At 37.2% G+C, this 23,027-nt stretch overlaps 1 protein-coding gene across 1 annotated transcript in view; it reads right to left on the reverse strand.

Annotated features, from left to right (window-relative positions):
• Positions 1-8,959: 8,959 nt before the first annotated feature.
• The window catches only part of galnt17.L (polypeptide N-acetylgalactosaminyltransferase 17 L homeolog), a 190,472-nt gene continuing 176,404 nt past the window's right edge, over positions 8,960-23,027 (reverse strand). Inside the window, exons 7-11 of the mRNA XM_018246941.2 lie at positions 16,148-16,333; positions 15,098-15,235; positions 13,758-13,853; positions 11,325-11,492; positions 8,960-10,279 (exon numbers count right to left, since the gene is read on the reverse strand). Of these exons, the coding sequence (XP_018102430.1) occupies positions 10,151-10,279; positions 11,325-11,492; positions 13,758-13,853; positions 15,098-15,235; positions 16,148-16,333 (717 nt within the window). The 3' untranslated portion in view covers positions 8,960-10,150. The remainder of the gene's footprint in view (positions 10,280-11,324; positions 11,493-13,757; positions 13,854-15,097; positions 15,236-16,147; positions 16,334-23,027) is intronic.

A 23,027-nucleotide genomic window follows, 5' to 3' on the forward strand; every position in this document is an offset into this window, starting at 1 on the left:
GATTTTAGGTGGTGACATGCTGCCTAACCACACACTACACTGGGGATTCACATGAGATACAATAGATTTTTTAATTTCCTGTGTGCAAATCCCCATTACTCCGGTTGATGAACAGCAGCAGGCCTAGGGGCGGCAACTAAGTAAATGCAGCCCTGTATACAGTATAACACTACATCTATGAAGGTAACCTATTGTTCCGAGCTAAGACATCTGTAGAAAGTTTCATAGCAGCCTGGGGTGGCCAGAAGGAGAAGGAAAGCCTGACAGAGAGAGACATGAGGGGGAGAGAGAACGAGACTAGGGAGCTGCAGGTGGGTCCAGAGAGCTGGAAGACACCATCAGAAGCAGTCCTTTGGATTGGGTTGGCACAGGAAAGCAAAATACTGTGCATGGAGAGAAAGAGATTGTGAGAGGAGTCCTGACTGGAGGAACAATTACCTGCAGGGGATCCCCGTCTGAGTATCCAAAGGGGCTTCTAGTCAAACTGCCCAAACTGTCCTGCTTGACTCACCTGAAGAGACCTGGAAGTGAGTATCATTATTTATAGTAAAAGAGCATTCACAGATTTAAGAGATTGTGTTTGAGATTGAGTTAATGGACTTTACATATTGAGTCAGACAGTTTGCTTCTGCAAAGTTAGTTAGTGAGACTTCACAAATCCTTTTCAAATATTTTGGTGATCCCTCACTCCACCTGTATTCAGGGTATCTCCAACAGAGTAGCAGCCCCGTCCAGCCACAAACCTTCCAAATCAGCTTCAAATAAACTCTGGAGACCCGCAGCAATTCAATGTGTCTTTATTTCACACAACATGTTTTGGATAAACATATCCTTCATCAGGTGTCACAAGCACCTGATGAAGGATATGTTTATCCGAAACATGTTGTGTGAAATAAAGACACATTTAATTGCTGTGTTTCTCCAGAGTTTATTTGAAGCTGATTTAGTTAGTGAGACCCTTATTGCCACCATGTTAGCAGTGTTGCTTGTATTAGCTGCCCTTTTCTTCTACGATGAAAAGTAATTTAGTTCACCAAAGTCTTTGTGTATTATTATTGTTCCTAGTGGGGCCACCCGTAGGTGCATTCTCTGATCCCACTAGGTGGAGGAACTGCTCTAATAAGTAGTAGGTACCCAGTATTTTCCAATACCACTGCAGAGTGGCTCAGGTTTGTCCTGTGCCATCAGGTAAGTGCCACACGTGGTGTGTAACGCCAACAGGGTTACACTTGCTTTACTGCTTTCTCCTCTGACCAGGTGCAACCACCCCAAGTCCATAGCTTAAAGGTACACACACCACGAATCACCAATTTCGGCAGTGCAAACAATATTTCTAAAAGCATTCAATCTTAATTTAAACATTCATTAAAAGACTCACTAGGGTTATATAAAGACTGTCTGGGTTGACCACAGACAGTTTTTTTTTAAAGGGGATCTTAACGTAAAATATTATATTGCAGGTACTGCTCATAAACTTAAAAATAAACATATTTGCAATGTACTTTAATTCGAAATTGTGTACCATTTTTAAAATAACTGATTCTGTGCAGCTGAATTCACTGTTCATCTCCTCCTCCTTCTAAAGTTGCGCACAGGAATCCTTCCCTGGCCGGCTTGAGCACTTGTCTGCATTCTAAAAGTGGGGTTGTTTCTCACTGAGATTAGTCTCAATGATAAATTAACAAATGAAACAACCTGCCCTTCATCATGTAGTCCAGCGCAGCAGTGTCCAATAGTTTTTTTTCTCTCCTGCTCGCAATTTCTAAATGAAGTACATTGCAAATATGTTTCTTTTAAGGTTTACAAGCAGTACATGCAATATTGTTTTTTTGTCTTTACATCATCCTTTAATGGATGTTGAAATAAAATTTGAAAGCTTTTAAGAACATTGATTGCGGTCTTCAAAGCTCCTGGGGTGCTCGGCCAAAAATTGGTGATTGGAAAATGGCTGAAAGATGAATCCTCCATAAGAAACTTGGCGAAATACTAAACTGATATCAAACCTTAATTTTCATATTTAAATTGTGATCTGTGAACAAGGTGCAGGTGCAGTTTTTTCAGAGCCAGTGGCACTTCACATGCTCAGTGTGCTCTAGGCTGCCATTTCTATAATCCATTAACGCATTAGCAGAAAGAAAAGATACATATGTCATTAAAGCTGATGCTTCAAACTGATTATTAATTCTGATGCATTGCTTTCTATGCTGGCAAGCTTGAATGAAGCATTTCATATTGTCTATATACTGTATATTGCACATTTGCCATAAGTTATGTAACTCACAGCAACCTAGTAAATGTGCTTTAAATCAGAAGAAAAGAAGATGGAGAGGACATATCATCACTGTTAAAGGGCTTTGGTGGCCTTATACTTGTATGGAAGTACAACATAAGGTTTGACAATTCTAGTAAAATGTTTGTTTTGCTTCGTCTCTCGTTTAATAAAAAAAAAAGCAACAACAATAAAGAAAACATAACCAGTTATGATTAGCAATAAAAAGAAAGAACATTATTTATCTTAGAGAATTATCACGTTCTTACTGCTGCTATATGTATTACAAAATGCTGCAAACGTAACACACTATTGCAAGTCCATGTTAATCTAACCTTGGCCTGCAGCTGAACGATATATTTGATGTATTCTACCTTTGAACAGAAATGACTCTATAAACCTGAGGAATCAAGGGGAAAAAAGCTGCACTGCCCATGATAAGCTTCATATCAGCAAGCTGAGAATTAAATGATTCAGAATATTTCAACACAAAATAGATACAGGAAGCATTATCAATTTTATGGCAGTATCATTTCGAGGAAGACATTTGCCACACTCTATCTAATTTAATAATGTGTCAGTTATAAGGAATGAGCTGCCTCTACTATTTAATTCTGAGAGCTTTTGCAAACCTATTTGTCCTTGATTATTATTACATGTCAATGAGAAATTCATAAATAGCAGAAGGGAGAAAAACTGAGATGTTTTGATAATCAATATTTAAGCAGAAGCAAGCGAGGTGGTTGTAAAATGAATCATTGGCTCTCTTTTCAGTTATTGGATTCATTACTGGTCTGTGGCTAGGCCAGTGCTAATACCTGTATCCCCTAACTTACATGACTTGTTCCCCATTCTTCCTGTCATCTGTTCTGGTTCCCTTGCCTGCCCAGAACCCTCTCCTTGGTTCTCTCTCTTTAAAGGGGACCCGTCAAGCAAAATGAACTTTAATTACACTATGTAAATTATTTGAATCTTGCTTCCTTCAGTCTCGGATTTCAAAATTATAGCAAGCAGGCAGCAGCCATTTTGTGCACAGTATTATTAAGGCAAGCCTTGCATTATCTCAGAATCTTGTTTGTGCACCAGAATGGGGGACCTGATGTCCATCCCCATGCCCTGGCTACACAATTAAACGGTGAAGAGAACGGGGGAATGTGTGGAGAGCAGTGACATCTAGGAAGTGCTGAATGGAAAGTGAAAGTAATTGTCTGCCCTTCTTCTATGCCCAGGGCATAGAGGAGGGGCAGACAATGTGATTGACAGCTGAGATTTTTAAATGCGCTTACAACAGCTAGGAATGCTTTAATAAAAATTAGAAATTGGATTTCATGTTTAATTTGAAAAGGACTTTTATTATATAGATGTTTGTGTCTGGGTGACAGGTCCACTTTAAAGCAGAAGGGAAGGCTTCGTGCACTTGAGGGTGCCAAATGATACCAGTTACCAGTGTATACCAGTGAGCACCACCGATCGATCCTCTTCCGGCTTCTTCTATCTGCAAATTGGCTAACATTCAACACCCCCAAGTGCACAAAGCCTTTCCTTCTCCTTTAAGACCTGGCGGCATCCGAGTAGCCAAGGGCTCCTCCTGACATGAAAGGCAGCTTTTAAATGCAGAAGTGTGAGCCATTAACGGAACCTTAGCATCTTTTCTGGTTTTTGGGATACCAAACATGAAAATTATAACCTAAAGCTTGGGTAAACATATGCATGTGTTTTGAGCTCATTTTTGAATATCTCCTAGGATGGTGCTTCATGGACTTTTAAAGTAAGAGGGGTTCACAAATTGTGGTAACTGCAAAGGAAAGGAATCTATTAGATTTTAACAGGATTCTACCCAAAGTTTGAAGGGAGCGTGTAAGGATATAAGAGACCAAAGTATCTGAGTTGAGTTACCTAAAGCCTTAACTATTTAGAGCTTTGAAAATTAGTAAGCCAATGTTAAATGAAGCCCTCCAGTGAGTACTGGAATACAATTACCATGTAACAACATTGCGGTTCTCTGGCATCCTGTATTATTTTTGGTCAGTGCAGAACTTTCTAAGCAAAGCCTTGCTAGATGCCATTGTAGTAATGGAACCAAGGCCAAGCGGAAACAAATGACTGGATTTATCTTGGTTTATACTCAGCAAGAATGTTTAATTCCTACAATATTCCTCATGTAGAAGAAATAGCATTTAGGGTTAGATGCCACCTGATATTTAAGAATTGAATAATAGGCCTCAGGTATACTCTACCTATTTCTATACCCATTTTCTGTTCTTCTTGACATTTTCTGATCACTCTGTCCACCTCTGTACTTTCGGTTTATATGGATTGAGTTTAAGATAGATACCACTCATCCACTTTTGCAGATAAGCTAGGCACGTGTTCTTTTAATGCAGACTGAAGAATAGCTATGTGCCATCTGCAAGGAAGTGATAACAATCCAAGATGCTGGATAATATAATATATATGAAGTGACAAGTGACATGTATATTACAAATAACACAGGGGAGAAGACAGGGTCTTGCGGTGCTTTGTTTGTTAGAGGTAATTTTGTAGAGAAATAAATTCCTGATAACATTTTTTATGAAATATGCCTATCAAAAAGAACTTCGCTAGCTGAATCAAATGCAACAAGAGAGTCCAGGAGAATCAGCATTCTCCTCATCATTCACAACATGTACCAGATATTGACATCCCTGTCATCAGCATTATGTGCTTTTCAGACCAAAGTCCTTATGTTACTTTGAAAGGATCATGGTAGAGAATTGTTTAAAGTACAGTTAAACCTTCCACACAAAGTTTTAATCAGTGAACAGCTTTTTTGAGTTATTTAAATACCTGCCACTCTGGTTGCTAAAAGGTTATTAGTATGGCTGCAGCATCTACTTAATCACTTAGGATTTCTTCTCTTTCTATAACCCACTCCGGCCGCTACCTCAGGAATTTGCTTTGGCTGTTGGCTACTGAAAATGCTCAGTTCTTCTCAGCTCATATCACTAAACAAACCCTCCAGTCTAGCAGCCAATGAAGAGTTGTCATTCCACATAAACTCTGCTCTAGCTTTCTGCTTTTTTTCTCTTCTGCTTTACTATTATGGGGCTCATTCCTAGCAAAACTGTTTTCAAAGTAAGTTCTGCCTGTGTAAGCCTGCATTTTTGATTGCATGAATCCTACAGTATAAATGTGCTCTTTGCAGTTGTAAATGTCACTGATGATGTGTCAGAGGGAAAATGGCCGCCGGGTGAAAGCTGCTATTTGTTTTAGGAAAATGTATTGACGCTGGCAGATGAAGGGGATGTATGCAGTACAAACAATGCCATTTAGGTGGGGAAGAGGTGCCCAACCTATATAGATAGTAGGAAAATATAGGCTTTACGTGTCCCGTCTAAATAGCTGTGTGAATGTCACTGGTTTTCAGACCTCACTGACATACCTCAAAGTTTGTCGAGGGTCTAGCCCATAATAGTTGTGTGTGTATATATATATATATGTGTGTGTGTTATGAAGCCAAGGAATTCAAATAAACATGGAGGGGAAATATCCTTCCCAGAGACCAATAAATAAGCACACACTGTAGCAGAGAGCACCAACAGGAATATCTGTTTAAAAATGATTTTCAGAGTCGGTTGGAGTGGACACCGAATGACGTGCACCTAACTACTAAATGGGAGATTTGAGTTCTTGGTGAGTGCTGGCTGAATTGTATTTTATCAATAAATAAGTAGTGATGGGCGAATTTGCGCCGTTTCGCTTCGCAAAACGGTGAAAAATTCGCGAAACTGCGCCGGCGTCTCGTTTTTGACGCCGGCGCCCGTTTTTGATGCCGGCGCCCGTTTTTTCTACGCCGGCGTCCATTTCTTCGGAAAAAATTTTTTTGACGCCGGTGAATTTTTGCCGCAAATTTATTTGCTGGCGGCGAAACGCGCAAATTCGCACCTGGCGAATAAATTCACCCATCACTATAAATAAGCAACAATGCTCTTCCCTATGGTCCTGTTTATTGGAAGACTATGTAGTTGTTTAGTAGTGCTGCACGGTGGCCTGTGCTTTCATGCAAGGTCATATGATGTATACCTTATTAATCTAGCATAAAAATGGCATTCCTTTGCTACAGGCTTTGCTTAGTCTGTCGATTTTCCCGAATTAATGTTCTGTTCAGTTGTGGTTGCAACTGTCTCATCTGCCATGTCACAATGGCACAATATTGGCCTAGGAGAAAGGGGGATCCTCTGATGGATGATGATACTGCCTGTTTATCAAGTTTTAGAAAAACTTTCATGCTTCAGGTCAAGTATCCCCCTTTCAGCTTTTAATCACACATTATGGTCATTACTCTGTATTCCAATATGTTTGGCTGCTGAGACCAGGTAGAACAGCAAAGCTCACAATAAACAATGATGCTTTTGTATCTGCTTCTGGCAGTGTCTGGAAGGCAAGCTTACTGGACTGGACTGCCAACAAACCTTTTGATCTGGTGAGCCTGGGAAACAATTGGGGAAGGAATGTTCCTGTAAAACTACAATTTACAATAATTTAGCTCCCCATTTGTATTTCTGTACACAGTCACTTCCTGGGGAAACCATGCATGGGTCAACACTCCAGAGAAGAAAGTCCTCGGAGGTCCACAGGTCTTTGTCACTACTGTGGCAACAATAACATTTTGTTGCAGCCTTGCTTTGACTTTAGACCACTCCCATGACTGGTTAGTTAAGAGTACCTTCTAGGTAACCAAAATACCCCTCGTTCTTTCCAAAATGGATCTGCGTACTTAACGCTTACAAACAGCTAATTTGCATTAAATTGCATTTCTGACAATGTCATAAAAGTGGTTTTCTTAATCTTAGGAAACAATTTTCCTCCACCTCCTCCAATCTTAGGAAACAACATAATTAGGTGGAACTTTGTCAGTGGGCTGAGTTTGCTAAGGATAATCTTATTCATGAAAGTATTCTCCTTGTCTATGGCCTTCATCCATCTGTCCTTCCTCCCATGTCTGTGAAAGTTAATGTACCCACTGCTGAATCCATCAATCCAAATTTCAAAGTCATCTGGCCAGAAGTTCACCAAGCTAAGTCTGTCTGCTTTTGCTGCTAGCAAACATTGTTGTGCATTCCCTCCTTTGCAAGTCAGGCTTGTAATTGGTTGTCTACTAAACAAATTGCTCAAATGCAAAGCATTTTTATTGCAGTAAACTGTGCCTATCATTCAATACTCCTTGGAGATGGATTATAAGAGGAAGCCTGGAGATGTGACATACTGTGGTTGAAGCAGAGTGCACTAAGACTGTGTTTATTAAACATATTTTGAATTTGTAGCACCAAGCTAGCTTTGGCATTCTGGACCTGCTGAAGCCCTTCTTGTGCAGTTGTATTGACTACATTGTGGATTGATATGTATTGATATACTTACCATCTGCTACTGACCTTTTGGCAGTTCTACAGCTGCCTTTTATTTCTGGCCTCTTTTATGGACACTGAAACTTGCCATCTAATATGTTTTAACTATATCTTAAGGTTTACTTAGCTGTTCACCTTGCTGTCCAAAAGTAGCTGCTTGTGCATCTTTACCTCAGGGTCTGATTCTGTTGCTGCTGTATACACTTGACCACAGACACCATTTAGGGCAATGGCACGCACAGGATATCTGTGGGTACATGTGGGTGACAAACCTTCCGAGAATACTTTGTTATTTTGAAACATTATAATGAAAGCATGTACTTTACATGCTGTGATCCTGAGTGGATTTGAGAAAATCCTTTATTATGCATTGTCTTGTGGTGTTTCTAATCCAGATCGGAAAGTATTTTAAAGAGATTTGTCTCTTGCCATTGTAAGGTCTCTAAGGGTTATTGACAGAAACAGCTGGGAGAACCTTGCAAGGAGTTTGTAAACCCCCCAAAAATAATCACTTTTAAATCCATAAGCAAATCGTGACAATGATGCTTCGTTGATTTGAAGGAACAAAGAGCATACCTTCAAAACACATCCAGTCTTCTTTAATTTTAGATAAATACATGTATAGTTTTCTTATATTTAACGAAAGCCAAGCTGCACATCGTACCATGTTTTGTTGATGCAGGACATTGTATTTTGTATCATGACTCACTAAGCAAAATGGTGACAGGTCTTAAAAGTATCTGTGATTCGGTAACCATAAAGTGATGACACATGGTTGTAGTAATGAGTTGTAGGAGAACGCCTTTGTGTTTACATTTGTGAAGGCCCAACACCCAAGTGAATCTGAACCCTAATTTGCCTATAGAAATCAAGGCAACGAAGGGCCAAATCCTGCTGAAAAAGGGCAAATCCCTAACGAATACTGGATTTTGTGCACCCTTATTTACATTTAACATACATCTATTATTTATTTATTTATTAATAATAGGATTCCATCTATCGATAGAAGTCTACAACACAACAGATTTTTTTCCGTAAGATCTGTGTGACCCACAATGCACTTTGCCTCAGCTTGTGTCAAACTGCAGGTTTAGTCAACAGCCCTTATCTATCACCTGCTCATGGTGTCCTACTCTTGCATTTGATATGGCAGCAAAGCAACCACAGGTGTAAGATGTAGTATCAGATAGATGCAGATGCTAATGAAATGACTCCCTGTACTTTCACTTATCTGAAAGTAACAAGCTCTCCTGTGTGCCGATATATTACATTTGTTCATTAAACCATCTGTAAACCACACGTTTTGTTAATTGTTGTTATCTTTATTGTTTTTATGAGACCATTGAAGGTCTTCAGTCACCAAAATGTGATACTTTATCTACGAGTAAGAACATTTTCAAACTTGGGATTTTATAATGGTCAGTTCCTGTTTCTTCAAGTCACCAGCCATTGTGTAGAACTCTGAAACATACAGAATTCATAAAACCATATAAAATGAAGCAAATATATTTTCTTTTGGGATCAGTAACATAAAACATCAGAAAGCATTCATGTACTATTAATAACTATGTTCACCTAGTCTGCACTTCGGAAAATAGTAGTAGTTTCAAAATAAAATTTGAATAGTGCCGAAAATAAATAATCTGCCAATACTGTACAGAAATAGTTTAAAAGTCTGGTTCATGATGTTACCAGCCTATTAAATTATACCACTTGTTTATTTTTTTAATTTCCAGGAATAAATATATTGTTATGCCATTTGAACCTGAACAGCAGCGTGGAAGCAAAATATCGATACATTATGACAATTATGTTCCACAAACAAAAATGCTATTTTAATTAACAGTATCCTGTATGTGTGAGTGTGTGTTTGTATAGAGCTGTGTGTGTGTGTAATAACTGAACAATTCCAAGTTACATCATTTTGGGTAATTGCAATAGGATTGCATTTGTGGTGGCATAGATTAGTTGTACTGTACATTATTTTGGCAACAGCAATTTATTTTGGTGTCACTGTTAGTGCTCCACAGTTAAGATATGACATTCTTTAAGAGGCTAATAAATTGCTTTTCTAACATAAAGTCATGTCTCTGTTCTGCGATCACTACGATGTTAAACTTTACAAAAAGAGCAGAGGAGAGGAGAGTAAATTGCTTTTTGCTTGTGCTATTATTCCACAGGGATTTGGTGAAAACATTTACTCCAGTCTGAAAGGATTTGAAGTCATTTAACTAACCATCAAACATGCAGAATGAATAAGTGTGCTGGCCCGTTTAAACTCCCCAATAATTAACACCATGGAAGTCAGTAAATCGAATGCTTCCGGAAAAGTTTTCAGCTGATTTAGAAGAATAAAGGAATTTCAAGGTGTGCGTGCGACTTGATGAAATGTTGAAGGAATAAATGGAATCGTCCTCTTTATCCAATAAAGAAGTAGAAATGTCCGTTTCACTTCTCTTTAAATTACAGCAGGTGCAAAGTCTCCTCTTTTTTTGGCCTATTTGATAATGTGTTTAATTGTCCATCTTTGACCTGTACAGCTCCGAAGGATTACATCAATGCCACCTTTGCTTTTACTTTCAACTTCTAAACATCGTCCTGTGCCTCTGTTCATTATTGCTCCATTCTGCAATTAAAAATGGAAATTTAGCAATTACTCTTATGAGACCTTATATTGTTTGAATTTTTTTTTAATTTGCTAGGCCTAGTTTTTGAGAGGAGAAATGTTGCCTTATATCAGCTGCTTTGAAAAGATATTCTCTAAAATACAACAGACTGGCCAGAAATTCTCCTTTGAAATAGAACCAAGGCCAGAAGCAACATATCAGATTTTATTGGTCATAATAACAATCCTGTTTCTGAAGCCAACACATCAGATAATTAGTGATTTATTCGGCAGGCGCAAATTCACAGTTGAATGAATTCGTGAAATTGCCGCAAAAAATTCATCGGCGAACAGTTAGTTAAAATATATTTGATGCCGGCAATTTTTCTCCGTTTCTTGAATTTCGCAGGAAATACGCAAATTTTTTGGCGAAGCGAAACAAGAGAAATTCACCCATCACTACAGATAATATTTTTTATCAGAAATAGGTTTTAGATAAAACAAGAAGTTGCACAAAGTGAACTTAACCCATTTATGAAAGCCACAAGTGCAATGGTGAATGGCTCATTATTCAACATCTTTTAGTGGCATTTGTTTGGCATCCATATGAGAAAACCAACACCAACAATTTGTAATAATGCCGAGGTGTACCTGTGAACTTTGTATAAACAAAAAAACATAAATCAACAAATAGTTTGGACAAACAGTAAAACAGAAGATTTTTCTATGCTATGCTATTATTCATCAAACAGCTTATGAATTGGTAAAACAAAATAAATGTAAAAATAAAAGGGAGGAGAGCGCATTAAAGGAATTGTTCAGTATAAAAACAAAAACTGGGTAAATAGATAGGCTTTGCAAAATAAAAAATGCTTCTAATATATTTAGTTAGCCAAAAATGTAACCTATAAAGGCTGGAGTGACTGAATGCCCAATGTTATAGCCAGAACACTACTTTGTGCTTTGCAGCTGTCTTGGTTTCCAAGTTTTTTTTTGTTTACCCAGTTTTTATTTTTACAATGAACTGTTCCTTTAAGGAAACGATAAATGATATCTGCCTGCTTACCTGTATAAAACTCCAGCGTTTTTGGAGCGTGCTTTTCATCTTATCACAATCCGTAAGTTGGGGGAATTTGCTGATCTTATCATCTACTACACAGCGTGTATCGTGCAAAAGATTTGTGCTCCCAAGAGTCCCCAGTTGTAAATATCCTTCTTTTGTATATCTTCCAAGCTAGAAATAAGTGCCACCAATCAGTTTATGCTTGTAATAATTTATGGTATAAAGAATAACACCAATGAAGATCAGCAGGAAATATTTATTTAACTGTAGAATAATTATTCATTGATCATCAGGTATATAATGTACAACTTTGTACATCTTTAAAAAGTCTACGTGTGTTGGTATTTTTGACATGGAAACTACTACGTGGTAAACAAATGCCTATAGGTTCACAATTACAAATTGATTTTTTTCCGCGCTGGTTCAAATGGTAACTAGTGTAGAAGTGTAGTTTACCAAATCAAAAGCTTGCACCATGGATCTGCATTGCATTTGAAACTTAGAAGTAGATTTAAGGAGTTATACAGGTGTGGGATCCGTTATCCCATAGACTCCATTTTATCCAAATAATGCAATTAAAAATTATTTATTTTTTCTCTGAAATAATAAAACAGTACATTGTTCTTGACCCAAACTAAGATATAAGAATACTTATTGGAAGCAAAACCAGCCTATTGGGTTTATTTAACGTTTATAATATTTTCTAGTAGACTGGGGGGCACATTTACTAAGCTCGAGTGAAGAATTCAAATGATAAAAAATTCGAATTTCAAAGTATTTTTTGGGTAAGTCAACCATCGAATGGGTCAAATTCGATCGAATTTGATTGAATCGAATGATTCGAATGATTTGAAGTAAAAATCATTCGACCAATTGACCATTCAATAGTCGAAGTACTGTCTCTTTAAAAAATACTTCGACTTCATACTTCGTCACTTTAAACCTACCGGGGTTCAATGTTAGCCTATGGGGACCTTCCCCAGCACTTTTCTAACATTTTTTTAATCGAAGAAAAACCTTTTACCGATCGCTTAAAATCATTCGAATCGTTCAATTCGAAGGATTTTATCTTCGATCAATCAAAGCATTTGCACTAAATCCGTCGAATTCGAGGGTTTATTAACTCTTGAAATTCGACCCTTGATAAATCTGCCCCTTAAGGTATGCAGATCCAAATTACGGAATTATCCGATATCCGCAAAACCCCAGATCCCAAGCATTCTGAATAACAGGTCACATACCTGTATAATAAAATACCTGTATAATAAATTTGCCCTGGAGCAGTATCCCGTAGCAACCAATCAGCGAGTAGCATTTACTGGTCACCAGCTTTAAAGCATTATTTGCTATGGGTTACTGCTCCTGGGAAAACTTAGTGGGGCTCATTTATAAACTTTGCGCAGGGCTGATTGGTTTGCACGGAGAATATGTTTGCCCTGTTATTGTGAATGTGTATAGGAGCTTTTGAAATATGTCCAAAATTGCAAATGGAGTTTGAATTATGCCACAACTTTGGTGGCGGAGAAAATATTCACAAACAGTTTTGCAAATTGTAAGTTACTGTCAACGCTATTTTCTTGCACAACAAAGTGGGCACACTCATGCAAACACCCGTCTCATTTGCAAGCCATTTGCGAAAATGTATTCACAATGTGAATTTGCAAAAACTGGAAAGACGGAAAAAGTGTTCAGGAAAAAGCATGTGCAGTACAAGCATTTGTGAATAAATATGCACTGCACAAACTTTATAAATGCCCCCAAGTGCCTTTATATTACATAAGGGGGATAGTGACAAATGTGTTAACCTGAATGGTACTGATGCTTTCACTAAATCTACAATACTGGATCTGCCACAAAAGGTTCAGCTCAATAATGAACCAAATGCTAATTTACATATGCACATTTAAGAAACCAGTAAACATAAAATTGTTGCATTCAGTTTGTCGAGAGCTTTAATGTTACACGATGCCGATTTAATGCTGGCATAATAATAATAACTATAATAGCAATGATAATAGTTTTAGTGTGATGGATGTTTTAGATGAGCATTTGTATTGTTGATGTGGAACTATAAAAAAATTAAAGCAAGGAAAAAAGCAAACGCACATGGAAATAGTTAAAACCCTAAATGTTGCTGCTTTTCCTGTTTCATAAAAATGTTGCAAAGTTATATTTTTTATTGAATGAATAAATCTGCTGCAGATGTGTTTGATAATTAGGTCTGATGCTAAAAATGCAAGGATAATATCACTTGAGTGATTTTATGAATGTTTGTACTTGATAAACAAGCCCCTTAGCTACACAGTTACCACAAGCTCATTATTCTAGAATTACCAAGTCTATTACTGTTCAATTGTGTAAATCTTCATCATTTTCTATATGTCGGTAAAACTGATGAACTGTAAACGATAAAACTAATAAAAAAAGATAGCAAACCTGAGGCCCCCATCCGTGGCATGGGTACATAATAGCTGTATGATTTTCTGGTGGGCCTTGGTCTAGACAAACATCTTTTGCTTTGTTGTTCCGGAGCTGTGGAGAGAAGGATCTCATTAAGGTTATGTATTTTGACATTGTAGGTGTGGGCCACTGGCCAGTGAAAAATGTCTTTGCAATGGGATAACATTATTTCCCTGCTCCGGTTTAGAGAAGATGAACTGATATCAAAATACAGGCATGGGATCCATTATCCAGAAACCTGTTATCCAGAAAGCCTTAAATTACAGAAGGGCTGTCTACCATAGACTCCATTTTAAAAATTATTCCCTTTTTCAACTGGAAAGATCCAGAAAACTACAGGTCCTGAGCATTCAGAATAACAGGTTCCATAATTGGACTGTACAGGTATAGGATTTTTTATCTGGAAAAAAGTTTGCCATCATCTAGTAACCCACAGTAACCATGATGAGTGTTTTCAAACAGCTGACGAGTAAACTCTACCTGTTGATTGTTGGTTGCCATGGGTTAACAGACAAGCAACACATTTTAGTCTGTTTATTATGTAAACCTTTTTGCATAATTGTGTAATATTGTATATGCAGCTATTAATATGCTCTTAAATAGAATTCTCTTCCAAAACGTCAACAAACTTAAATGAAAAGTTTTAAAACAAATTTTTAAAAGCACTAATAATGCCTCATTTTAATAATTTAAGAAAAACTATGGCAGCAGTTTTCCTTTCAAACATTATTAAAAGGGCATGGGCATAGCATGGTATATACTTCATTTTACTGTGTGTTATTTTACTAAATTGGGGTGGGAGAAATAATCAAGGAAAGTTATTATTACTACAGAATAGGCACCATGTTATCTTTAGTGAATAACAAAGTGAACATGTTATTGCACACTTGGACACTATTGACACTTTGCTTCCATACATGCTGCTCACAATTTGTATACATTCAACTTTCACTTATAAACTGTGTGCAACACAAAGTACAGGGCACACAAAGGGAGCCATTGAATTTACACCTACCTTAGTATGCAGAGCCTATGCAATAGAGATATAGAAATATAGTATTATATACATTAATAGTTGTTCCTGCATTGTGATTTACATCAAAGAATGTACCTAAGTGTAGGTAAGCAGCTGGAGGGGACTTATATTGGCAATGATATGATGCTGCCAGCTAACAGCAAACAATCAGTATCAACAACCTTCTCTAAGTTGTAACATACAATGAATGCCATTACCATTAAAAAAACAAAAATAAACACATATTTATAGGTATAATAACAAAAATAGAAGACGTTGTTATAATCAGTATCTTCATTACCTCCCCATATGCAACAGTATTATTGTAGCGTCTCATTTCTGGATAAACATTGTCAAGGTACCACTGGAAATTCTTGCATTTCAAGCTCTTTCTCAGTGCAATCCTTTCTGATACATCTCCGATATCAATCCCTGGATTCTGAAAGAGTTACATTAGAGGTGAACTATGATTAAAATAAAAATGGAATATAAGTTTCATCCCATGAAAAAATACGTTTTAAATATAATGAATTAAAGATCAATCATAAATATTTACTGGCCACTGCTCCTCCTGCTTGAGCCACAGTAGGGAGTGTAGCTTGAGCTTGTTTATTGATATTCATGTCTTTCTCTCTTGTCTGTATTCCCCAGCCCACCCCCATGATCCAGCTGTATGCAGGATCATTGTCCATTGTGCCTTGTTCAAGCTATCAATGTATTTTGTTATTGTTCTCGAGTTCTAGTTCCTGTCCTGATCCTAAGTTCTTGTTCCTGTGTAGTTTTTATTATGAAATTACATTGTATACATTTCAAATAATTCATCTACAATTTCACATTTTATTCTTGAACCAATAAATGTATTTTTTGCTGTAATATTGGTGTGTAGGCAGCCATCTCAGGTCATCATGTCTGATCCTGTACTTTCAGAAAGAGCCAGCACTTCACCATGGAACTGCTTTCCGATAAGCTATTGTTTCTCTTACTCAATGTAACTGGAGTCCTGATTTGGGATTTTTATTATTGTGTGCTCATATTTACCACTTGGTGGGACATGGGAGCATGTTTAGCAATGCAGGTGTCAGGTAGCTGTTATCTAATTACCTTCCCATTGTTCTGCTGATGGGCTTATGGAGGGGGGAAGGGATAGAATGATATCACATGCAGTGCAGTCAGTTTTAAAAATGAAATATAAAAACTTCTGTTTTCTGTTTTGAAAATCGATTTCAGTGCAGAATTTCGCTAGAGCAGTACTATTAACTCATGCATTTTGAAAAAAAACCACGTTTTCCTGTAGCAGAATCATGACATTCAGTTTATACACAGTATATTTATATATTATATAGCACTGTACCTCCATTGGTAAATTCCATGCAATATACACATGTGATTTGTAATCGTCCATCCAGACTTCAGCTACCCGTAATGCATTTCTTTTGGTGTAGAAATCCAGGTTATTAATGTACGGTTTCCGCTTACGTTCAATGTGAGCAACCCTGGAACATGGAAGAACCTCCATGCTTCCACCACATAACCATACCTATAGCAAGACAGAAAATGACATAATGTTAGTGGAGGGGTTCCCAATAAGTCATGAAGTCATTTTTAATGAAATGTTTGTTTCTGTTATACTGTACTTTGGATTTCTTGGAACAAACTATTATGGGTACAGGTATTAGGAATTATCCAGAATGCTCATCACCTGGGGTTTTCCAGACAAGTGGTCATTCCATAATTTGGATCTATTTATTATAAGATTAAACAGGTGTTTTCCCAAAATTCTTCAAAAGTTTTTTTTAAAATAACTATAAAGGTTAATTGGAAATTGTACTCAGAGTAACATACTGTATGAGTCTGGCTGTTAATTATAGCAATAGGTAAACAAAAGGCAGTTAAAGCAACTAAATTAAACAGTGGTTATTCCTCCACTGTTAATGTTATTTTTTTTTATAATTTATAATATTGCTTAGTTTAGAAAAGAGCACATCTACATCTACAGTATATACAGGGAGGCGCATTTATCAAACTTCCATAAAATCACCCAATCACAATTTATTATTAAAATCAAGTCGGACGAATTGAAAACTCTAATTGAATTTGAATGGAATTTTTTTTAAAAATTCAAATCTAATTTGGATAACCCCATAGTCGAATTTGAGAGTTTTGACTATAAAAAAAGTTTGAAAATTAGATTTCAAATTCTAATTTTCAATCCGACCCTTGATAAATCTACCCCATAATGTCTGCTTAAACTGACAATCTACTTGATACTATGCTGTAAACATCAGTCACAAAAGATTTTCTATCATTTCAACGAAAAATAACATGAACCCTCAGTGGCAAATTTACTTAGCTCCGAATTTGCGCCAGCGTTGCCTTAGACGCACTTCGCCAGAGCTGCGCAAATTCACTAAGATCCGAAGTTGCGCACAAGTTACTGATCATTTGCGAAGTTGTGCTAACGATGTTACGATCAGCGATTTGAACTATGCTAGTGATCGGAAATTTGCATACGCCGTGCAGTTAAAGTACAATGGCCGTATATGCAGCAGCAAACACATTACACTACACAAGGCCAGGGAACCTTAATAAATGTTTTCTAATGCCCTACACATGTGCCCACTGTATAGTTTAGGTGCCATATGTTATCAAATGTAAGGGGGAAGGAGGGTGCCCTAAAAACAAATATGCTCTTTTTCAGCCTATCACCCTTAAAAAAGCAAAAAGCACCAGCGTTTTTTGGGAAAATTTAAACTTTTTTTGGAGCAATCCCTATCTATACTATTGCACTTTGCCTGGTCTAAGGTGGCGAAGTAAAGTCTGGCGCAAGAGGTAACGAAAATTCGCAACTTAGTGAATTAGTGTAGTTACTGTACGTCCCTTCTCCAGAGTGCAACTTCGCCTGGCCTAAGGGTGCGAAGTAGCGCTTGAGTAGGTCCACTTCGCTAGCGAATTTACGCCAGCCTTAGCCACATTGCCCTTTAGTAAATTTGCCCCTCAGTGTTGTTTGGAGAATTTTTTTTTCTTTTTTGGCCTAAGGGTGCGAAGTAGCGCTTGAGTAGGTCCACTTCGCTAGCGAATTTACACCAGCCTTAGCCACATCGCCCTTTAGTAAATTTGCCCCTCAGTGTTGTTTGGAGAATTTTATAAAGAATCATTTTTTACCCTTTTCAATAAATATATCCCCCTCCCAAGTTTCTCTTATTTTTATGCAAACATTAGGATAAAGTACCAAATCCAAGCCTTCAATCCTGAAAACTGCATCAGCTTAAAAATATTGTTACCTGTTCTTTTGTATCACACGATTTAAAGGTTTCCGATTTAGTCTCTACAGTATCTCTGGATTTGGCCAAGAATGAATCCTACAAAAAGTGTTGGTATTAGGTTGAATCCAGGATTTACTGCATCTCTATCATTGAGGAAGAGACTGTTATATAGAGGCCCTGTCATCTCAGGGGTCATAGAGAATGAGTTAATTATAAAACAAATTTAGATGAATAATTCTGTCTCATTTAATGATCAATCTAGAGAAATATTCCTCAGACTATGAGTCCAGTATCCCTTGTGAGACTCACTTGAATTTGTTGAGGTTTAAGAGCACATCTTGGTCTCCAAATATTGGAGTAGCTTCTGCTACTGCTACATCTTCATAAAGCTTGTCTAAAGTAATCTTCTACACCAAAATGTTCAGAGTAGAAAGGTGAGTAGTATAGAAATTTGAAAAAGTTGGATGCTTTAATTTTAGGATTAGCCAATAAAATATGCTTTCAAAAATGTAGGTAATCGATGATTTTTAAGCGGGAAAAATAGGTCAACTTAATAATAAAGGGAAATAATAAGTTTGTTGACTTATAAAATGTTGATGGATTTTACATTCAGTGAGCAATTTCCTTCTGTTTTGAAGGTTGCAACGAATAACCATTCATATGCAAAGCAGCATGGTGTTGCTTATGGCTGAATTATTCATTAAGACTTGAAAATTGCCTTTTCGTAATATTAGGAAGACATTTATTTTATCAAACTGTGCCGTGCCATGAGAAAATCAAAGTTTAAAGTATGCTTGTATTATTCATCAAAGCCACTAGCTTATTTTACCCATAGATACTAACCAATCGCCCCTATGAGGATTACAGAATTTGATACATATATTCTCTTGCAGTTCACAGCCTCATAAATCACATACTGTATTGGGTATGAAGAGATCACAAGGAGGGGCAACAGATTTGCCATTTTAGGGTGAAGGGTGGGGAACACAGATCCAGGCCCTGATTTGTGGTGAGGCCTCAAAGGCCAGGGCCTGGTGGCAAAATTTTAGGGGTGCATCCTAAAGTGCATTGGGAACGCAGAGTTCACAGCTCTTTGGCGTATGCACGGGCACTCAAAGGCGGTGTGGGGGGGGGTGCGTTTGGACAGTGGGCACTAGGACCACGAGACCTTGGATGCCTCAAAGGAAATCTGGCCCTGCACAGTTCTACATTGATGTATATGGAACAAACTGGGTGGGAGCTGTTCTAGCACAGGTGGGGGAGCAGTATAGGAAGGAAAGGCAAGTTGCAGTTATATTGGATTCAGTTATTATAAAAATGAATAGGCCAATCTGTTGTAAGGAATCTACATGCTGAACTGTCTGCTGCTTGCCTGGAACTAAAATTCAACATTTGGTGGAATGAGGGGGCAGGTTAATGACAGGGGCTTGGGAAGAGCCAGTGGTATCTGTAAACACTGGTACCAATAACAATGTTAGAGGAAATGGGTAAGTTCTCAAGAATGATCTTAAAAACAGGGTAAAAATCTGAAGGTGAGATATGACCTATGGCACATGTTACACTAGGAAGGCAGCGGGAGAAGCTTCAGATGGGATTTTTCACTTTCCTTTGGATCAGCTAGCAGTTAGGCATATAAAGAAAAGGTTGAATTTGATGTGTGTTTATTGTTTCTGGGGGACTGGATTATCAAATACCACCAGGTCTGGACTAAGATTCAAAATAGCAATTTACAGCAGCCCCTCTGGCATTTGCCAGAACCCACAGATTGCCAGTCCGGGCCTGGATACCACACATATTTGTTATCACTGTGATTGCCCACTACATATGAAACACAGAATGTCCATATTCTGCAGATGATATTAGGTACTGGGAAGTGCAAACATATTGGGGGTCATTTATAAAGTTTGTGCAGCGCATATTTATTCACAAATGATTGTATTGCCCATGTTTTTTCCTGAACGCTAATATATTGCATTGCTCTGCCCGTCTTCCCAGTTTTTGCGAATTCACATTGTGAATAAATTTTCGTAAATGGCTTGCAAATGAGACGGTGTTTGCGTGAGTATGCCCACTGTGTGCGGTTGTTGTGCGCAAAAATAGCATTGATAATAACTTAAATTTGCAATTTACGAAACTGGTTTGCGAATATTTTCTCCACCACCAAAGTTGTGGCGTAATTCAAACGCAGAGTGTGCACATAATATTCGCAATTTGCATTTTTTTGCCATATTTAAAAAGCTCTTATAGATTTTTGCAGTTTGAAAACAAATTCACAATTCTGCACACTCTTATTCAGCTTTATAAATGTAACCACGCCCAGGGCAAATATGTACACTGTGTGAATCAATCTGACTTGAGCCCCAATATTTTATAAAAACTTGATAGATAAAACAGGAAAACTGTACTGCCGAGTACAGAAATAACGGACTACCATTTTAGTAATTTCATTTTGTGAGATATTGTCAAGAAAACATATTAGAGGGAAAGTGGATGACCGAGTAATTAGTAATCAGCAGTAAAATGTAGAAATGGTGGATTACTTATAGGTAAAATAGACTTTTTATAAATTACTTAAATCCATTATTCTGCCATAATTCATAAATAAAACCAAAGACTGTGTTTTTATGTCATGGTGCTGTAGAAATGATCCTGATACACAAAAAAGCAGCATTTGTCAAACTAAAGCTATGATTATAAAGATCTTAGCTCTGACAAGGCATTTGACCTTTTCTTCTTGCATTTGATGTCTTAGACCTGCTTGTAAAACTGTAGCTTTCAGGTATCTGTCACAAAAAAGAATGCAGCAGGATGAGAAGAGAGATTGACAAATGTTCTTGCAAGAGGTCAGGTAATTAGCTATTATTTATTATGACTTCTTTCATTATTGCGAAGAAAATCTGTATAAAATTGAATTCTGACATGTCGTGTCACGCCAGGACATAAATAATGATGTGCCAAGAACTTCATCAACTACATCAGATGTTTTTCAACTCAAAAGCAGTATTAGAGATGACTCATGTTCCAGTGTTTTTGTCTACTGAAACTTTACATCAGACAGGAATGTCTGCTAGCTTTTATTTTGGAAAGTCTACAGGTTGCATATTTTTGGTTTTAAAAAAATTAGATAACCTTTCCGAAAAACTGGAAAAAACAAAACCTTATCTGGGGAATCCCCAGATAATTTTTTTTTTTTACCAGTTTTTCTGTTTACATTTTTGGACTGCCTCTCCAGGTTGCAGTGGTGAACTTAAATAATGGGAGCACTTCAAACAGAGGTTGCATTAAGTATGACATGTCAGTGGACATTTCTATTCAGCAACCTTCCAATAAAATCAGACAAAAGACACCTTAATAACAAAGCATTCCATGAAAATACTTTTTTTTTACTGAAAGGGATACTGTCAATAGAGTTATAATTTTGACTCACTGTACCAGTTACATGAACACTTGTACCACCATACCAGGGGAACAGTAAATAAATTGTTCATTTTCGGGATATTGTCATACTTGTCACACAATAAATGCAATTAAATCATCATACATTAAAAAAAAAAAAATCAACAGCAAATTAAAGTACTGCCCCACCACTGTACATGTTAACAATTGGGGAAATGTTGTTCACATTCTTCAGTTTGTAGGTACCGTTCTCTGTAAAATGTTCACAGTGCCAATTCATTTAAATACTGCACTCAATGATTTAAAGTGAATATGTATGTTTAAATAGTTTTTAATCATGTTTGCAATGTTATGGGGTTATTTACTAAAATGTATCTCATTTTTTATTAAAAAAAAAAAACCATGACCAAACTCCCATGCCTGCTTTTAGCTTATTTACTAATAAAAAAAACTTGATTCAATCGGATCATGGAAAACTCCATAAAATCACTTCAATTTTAAGGCTTTTTCCTGAATTGCTTAAATTTATCGGGCATTTTTGCCAAATCGCTCAAATGTTTCAAATTGACTTATACAGGACTTTGACAGATCTGAGATGGCGGATTTTTGGATTCAAGTTTTTTGCAGGATCGGGGTGTAAAATTCAAGGTATTTTTTGGGTTTTAATAAATAACACCCTTAAGTTGGCCATAGACGAAAAACGATCGTATGAATCTCCGTTTCATACGAGTTTCGGGCCGTGTGTGGAGTGTCCTGACATTTGTTGTGCCAAGGCGATCGGTCGTTCAGACGATCGGACAGGTTAGAAAATTTCTGTCACCTGCCAATAATATCTCTGCTTATATTTCCGATCTGACGATATCAGTGAGGGACTGTCACCAGCTTTTGTTGGACATAACCTTCGTACGATTGCTGTCACGGTCACAACATCATCTGATCTGTTCTTTTACTACTTTATTTGATCTGAATGGTTAGTGGCAGGTCAGGAGATGGCACCAAATGATTGTTCCTCCGATATGAAGGTAAATCTGTATGTCTATGGCCAGCTTCAGAGTTTAAGTTTTGCTTAAAAACATTACACTACATTGTACTACCTCTTCAGTGCCAATGACATTGCCTCCAGCACAGAGCTCACTGTTGGGTATATAGATGACTTTTCTGAAATGAAATATTGTAAGGTCATAAGCACTGATTCCAGTTCAAAAACTCTATATTTACTCTATATCTATTCTATATTTACAATAACGATTCACAAGTTATGAGTGGTTATAACAAGATAAGTTGGAAGACTTCAAAGGAAGTTACCGGATTGAAAGAGTCAAGGCAGGAAGAAGGGGACTAGCGAAGAGGGTTTGAGTTAGAAGTGGAAATCTTATTGTGGATGGACTTTGTCTTGAGCAGAGTCTATGTGATTCAGTGATTCTGCTGAGGATGAATTTACAGTGCAGAAAGTATCGAATTTTCACTCCGCATCACTGGCTTGGATTTATTTTAAAATGCCTGAATTAATTTTGCAACAAGCAAAGCCTAACTTTTTTAAACAAACACTAGATAAAATAAAGCACTATGTGA

Source organism: Xenopus laevis, chromosome 2L (assembly GCF_017654675.1).
Source record: "Xenopus laevis strain J_2021 chromosome 2L, Xenopus_laevis_v10.1, whole genome shotgun sequence".
NCBI lineage: Eukaryota > Metazoa > Chordata > Amphibia > Anura > Pipidae > Xenopus > Xenopus laevis.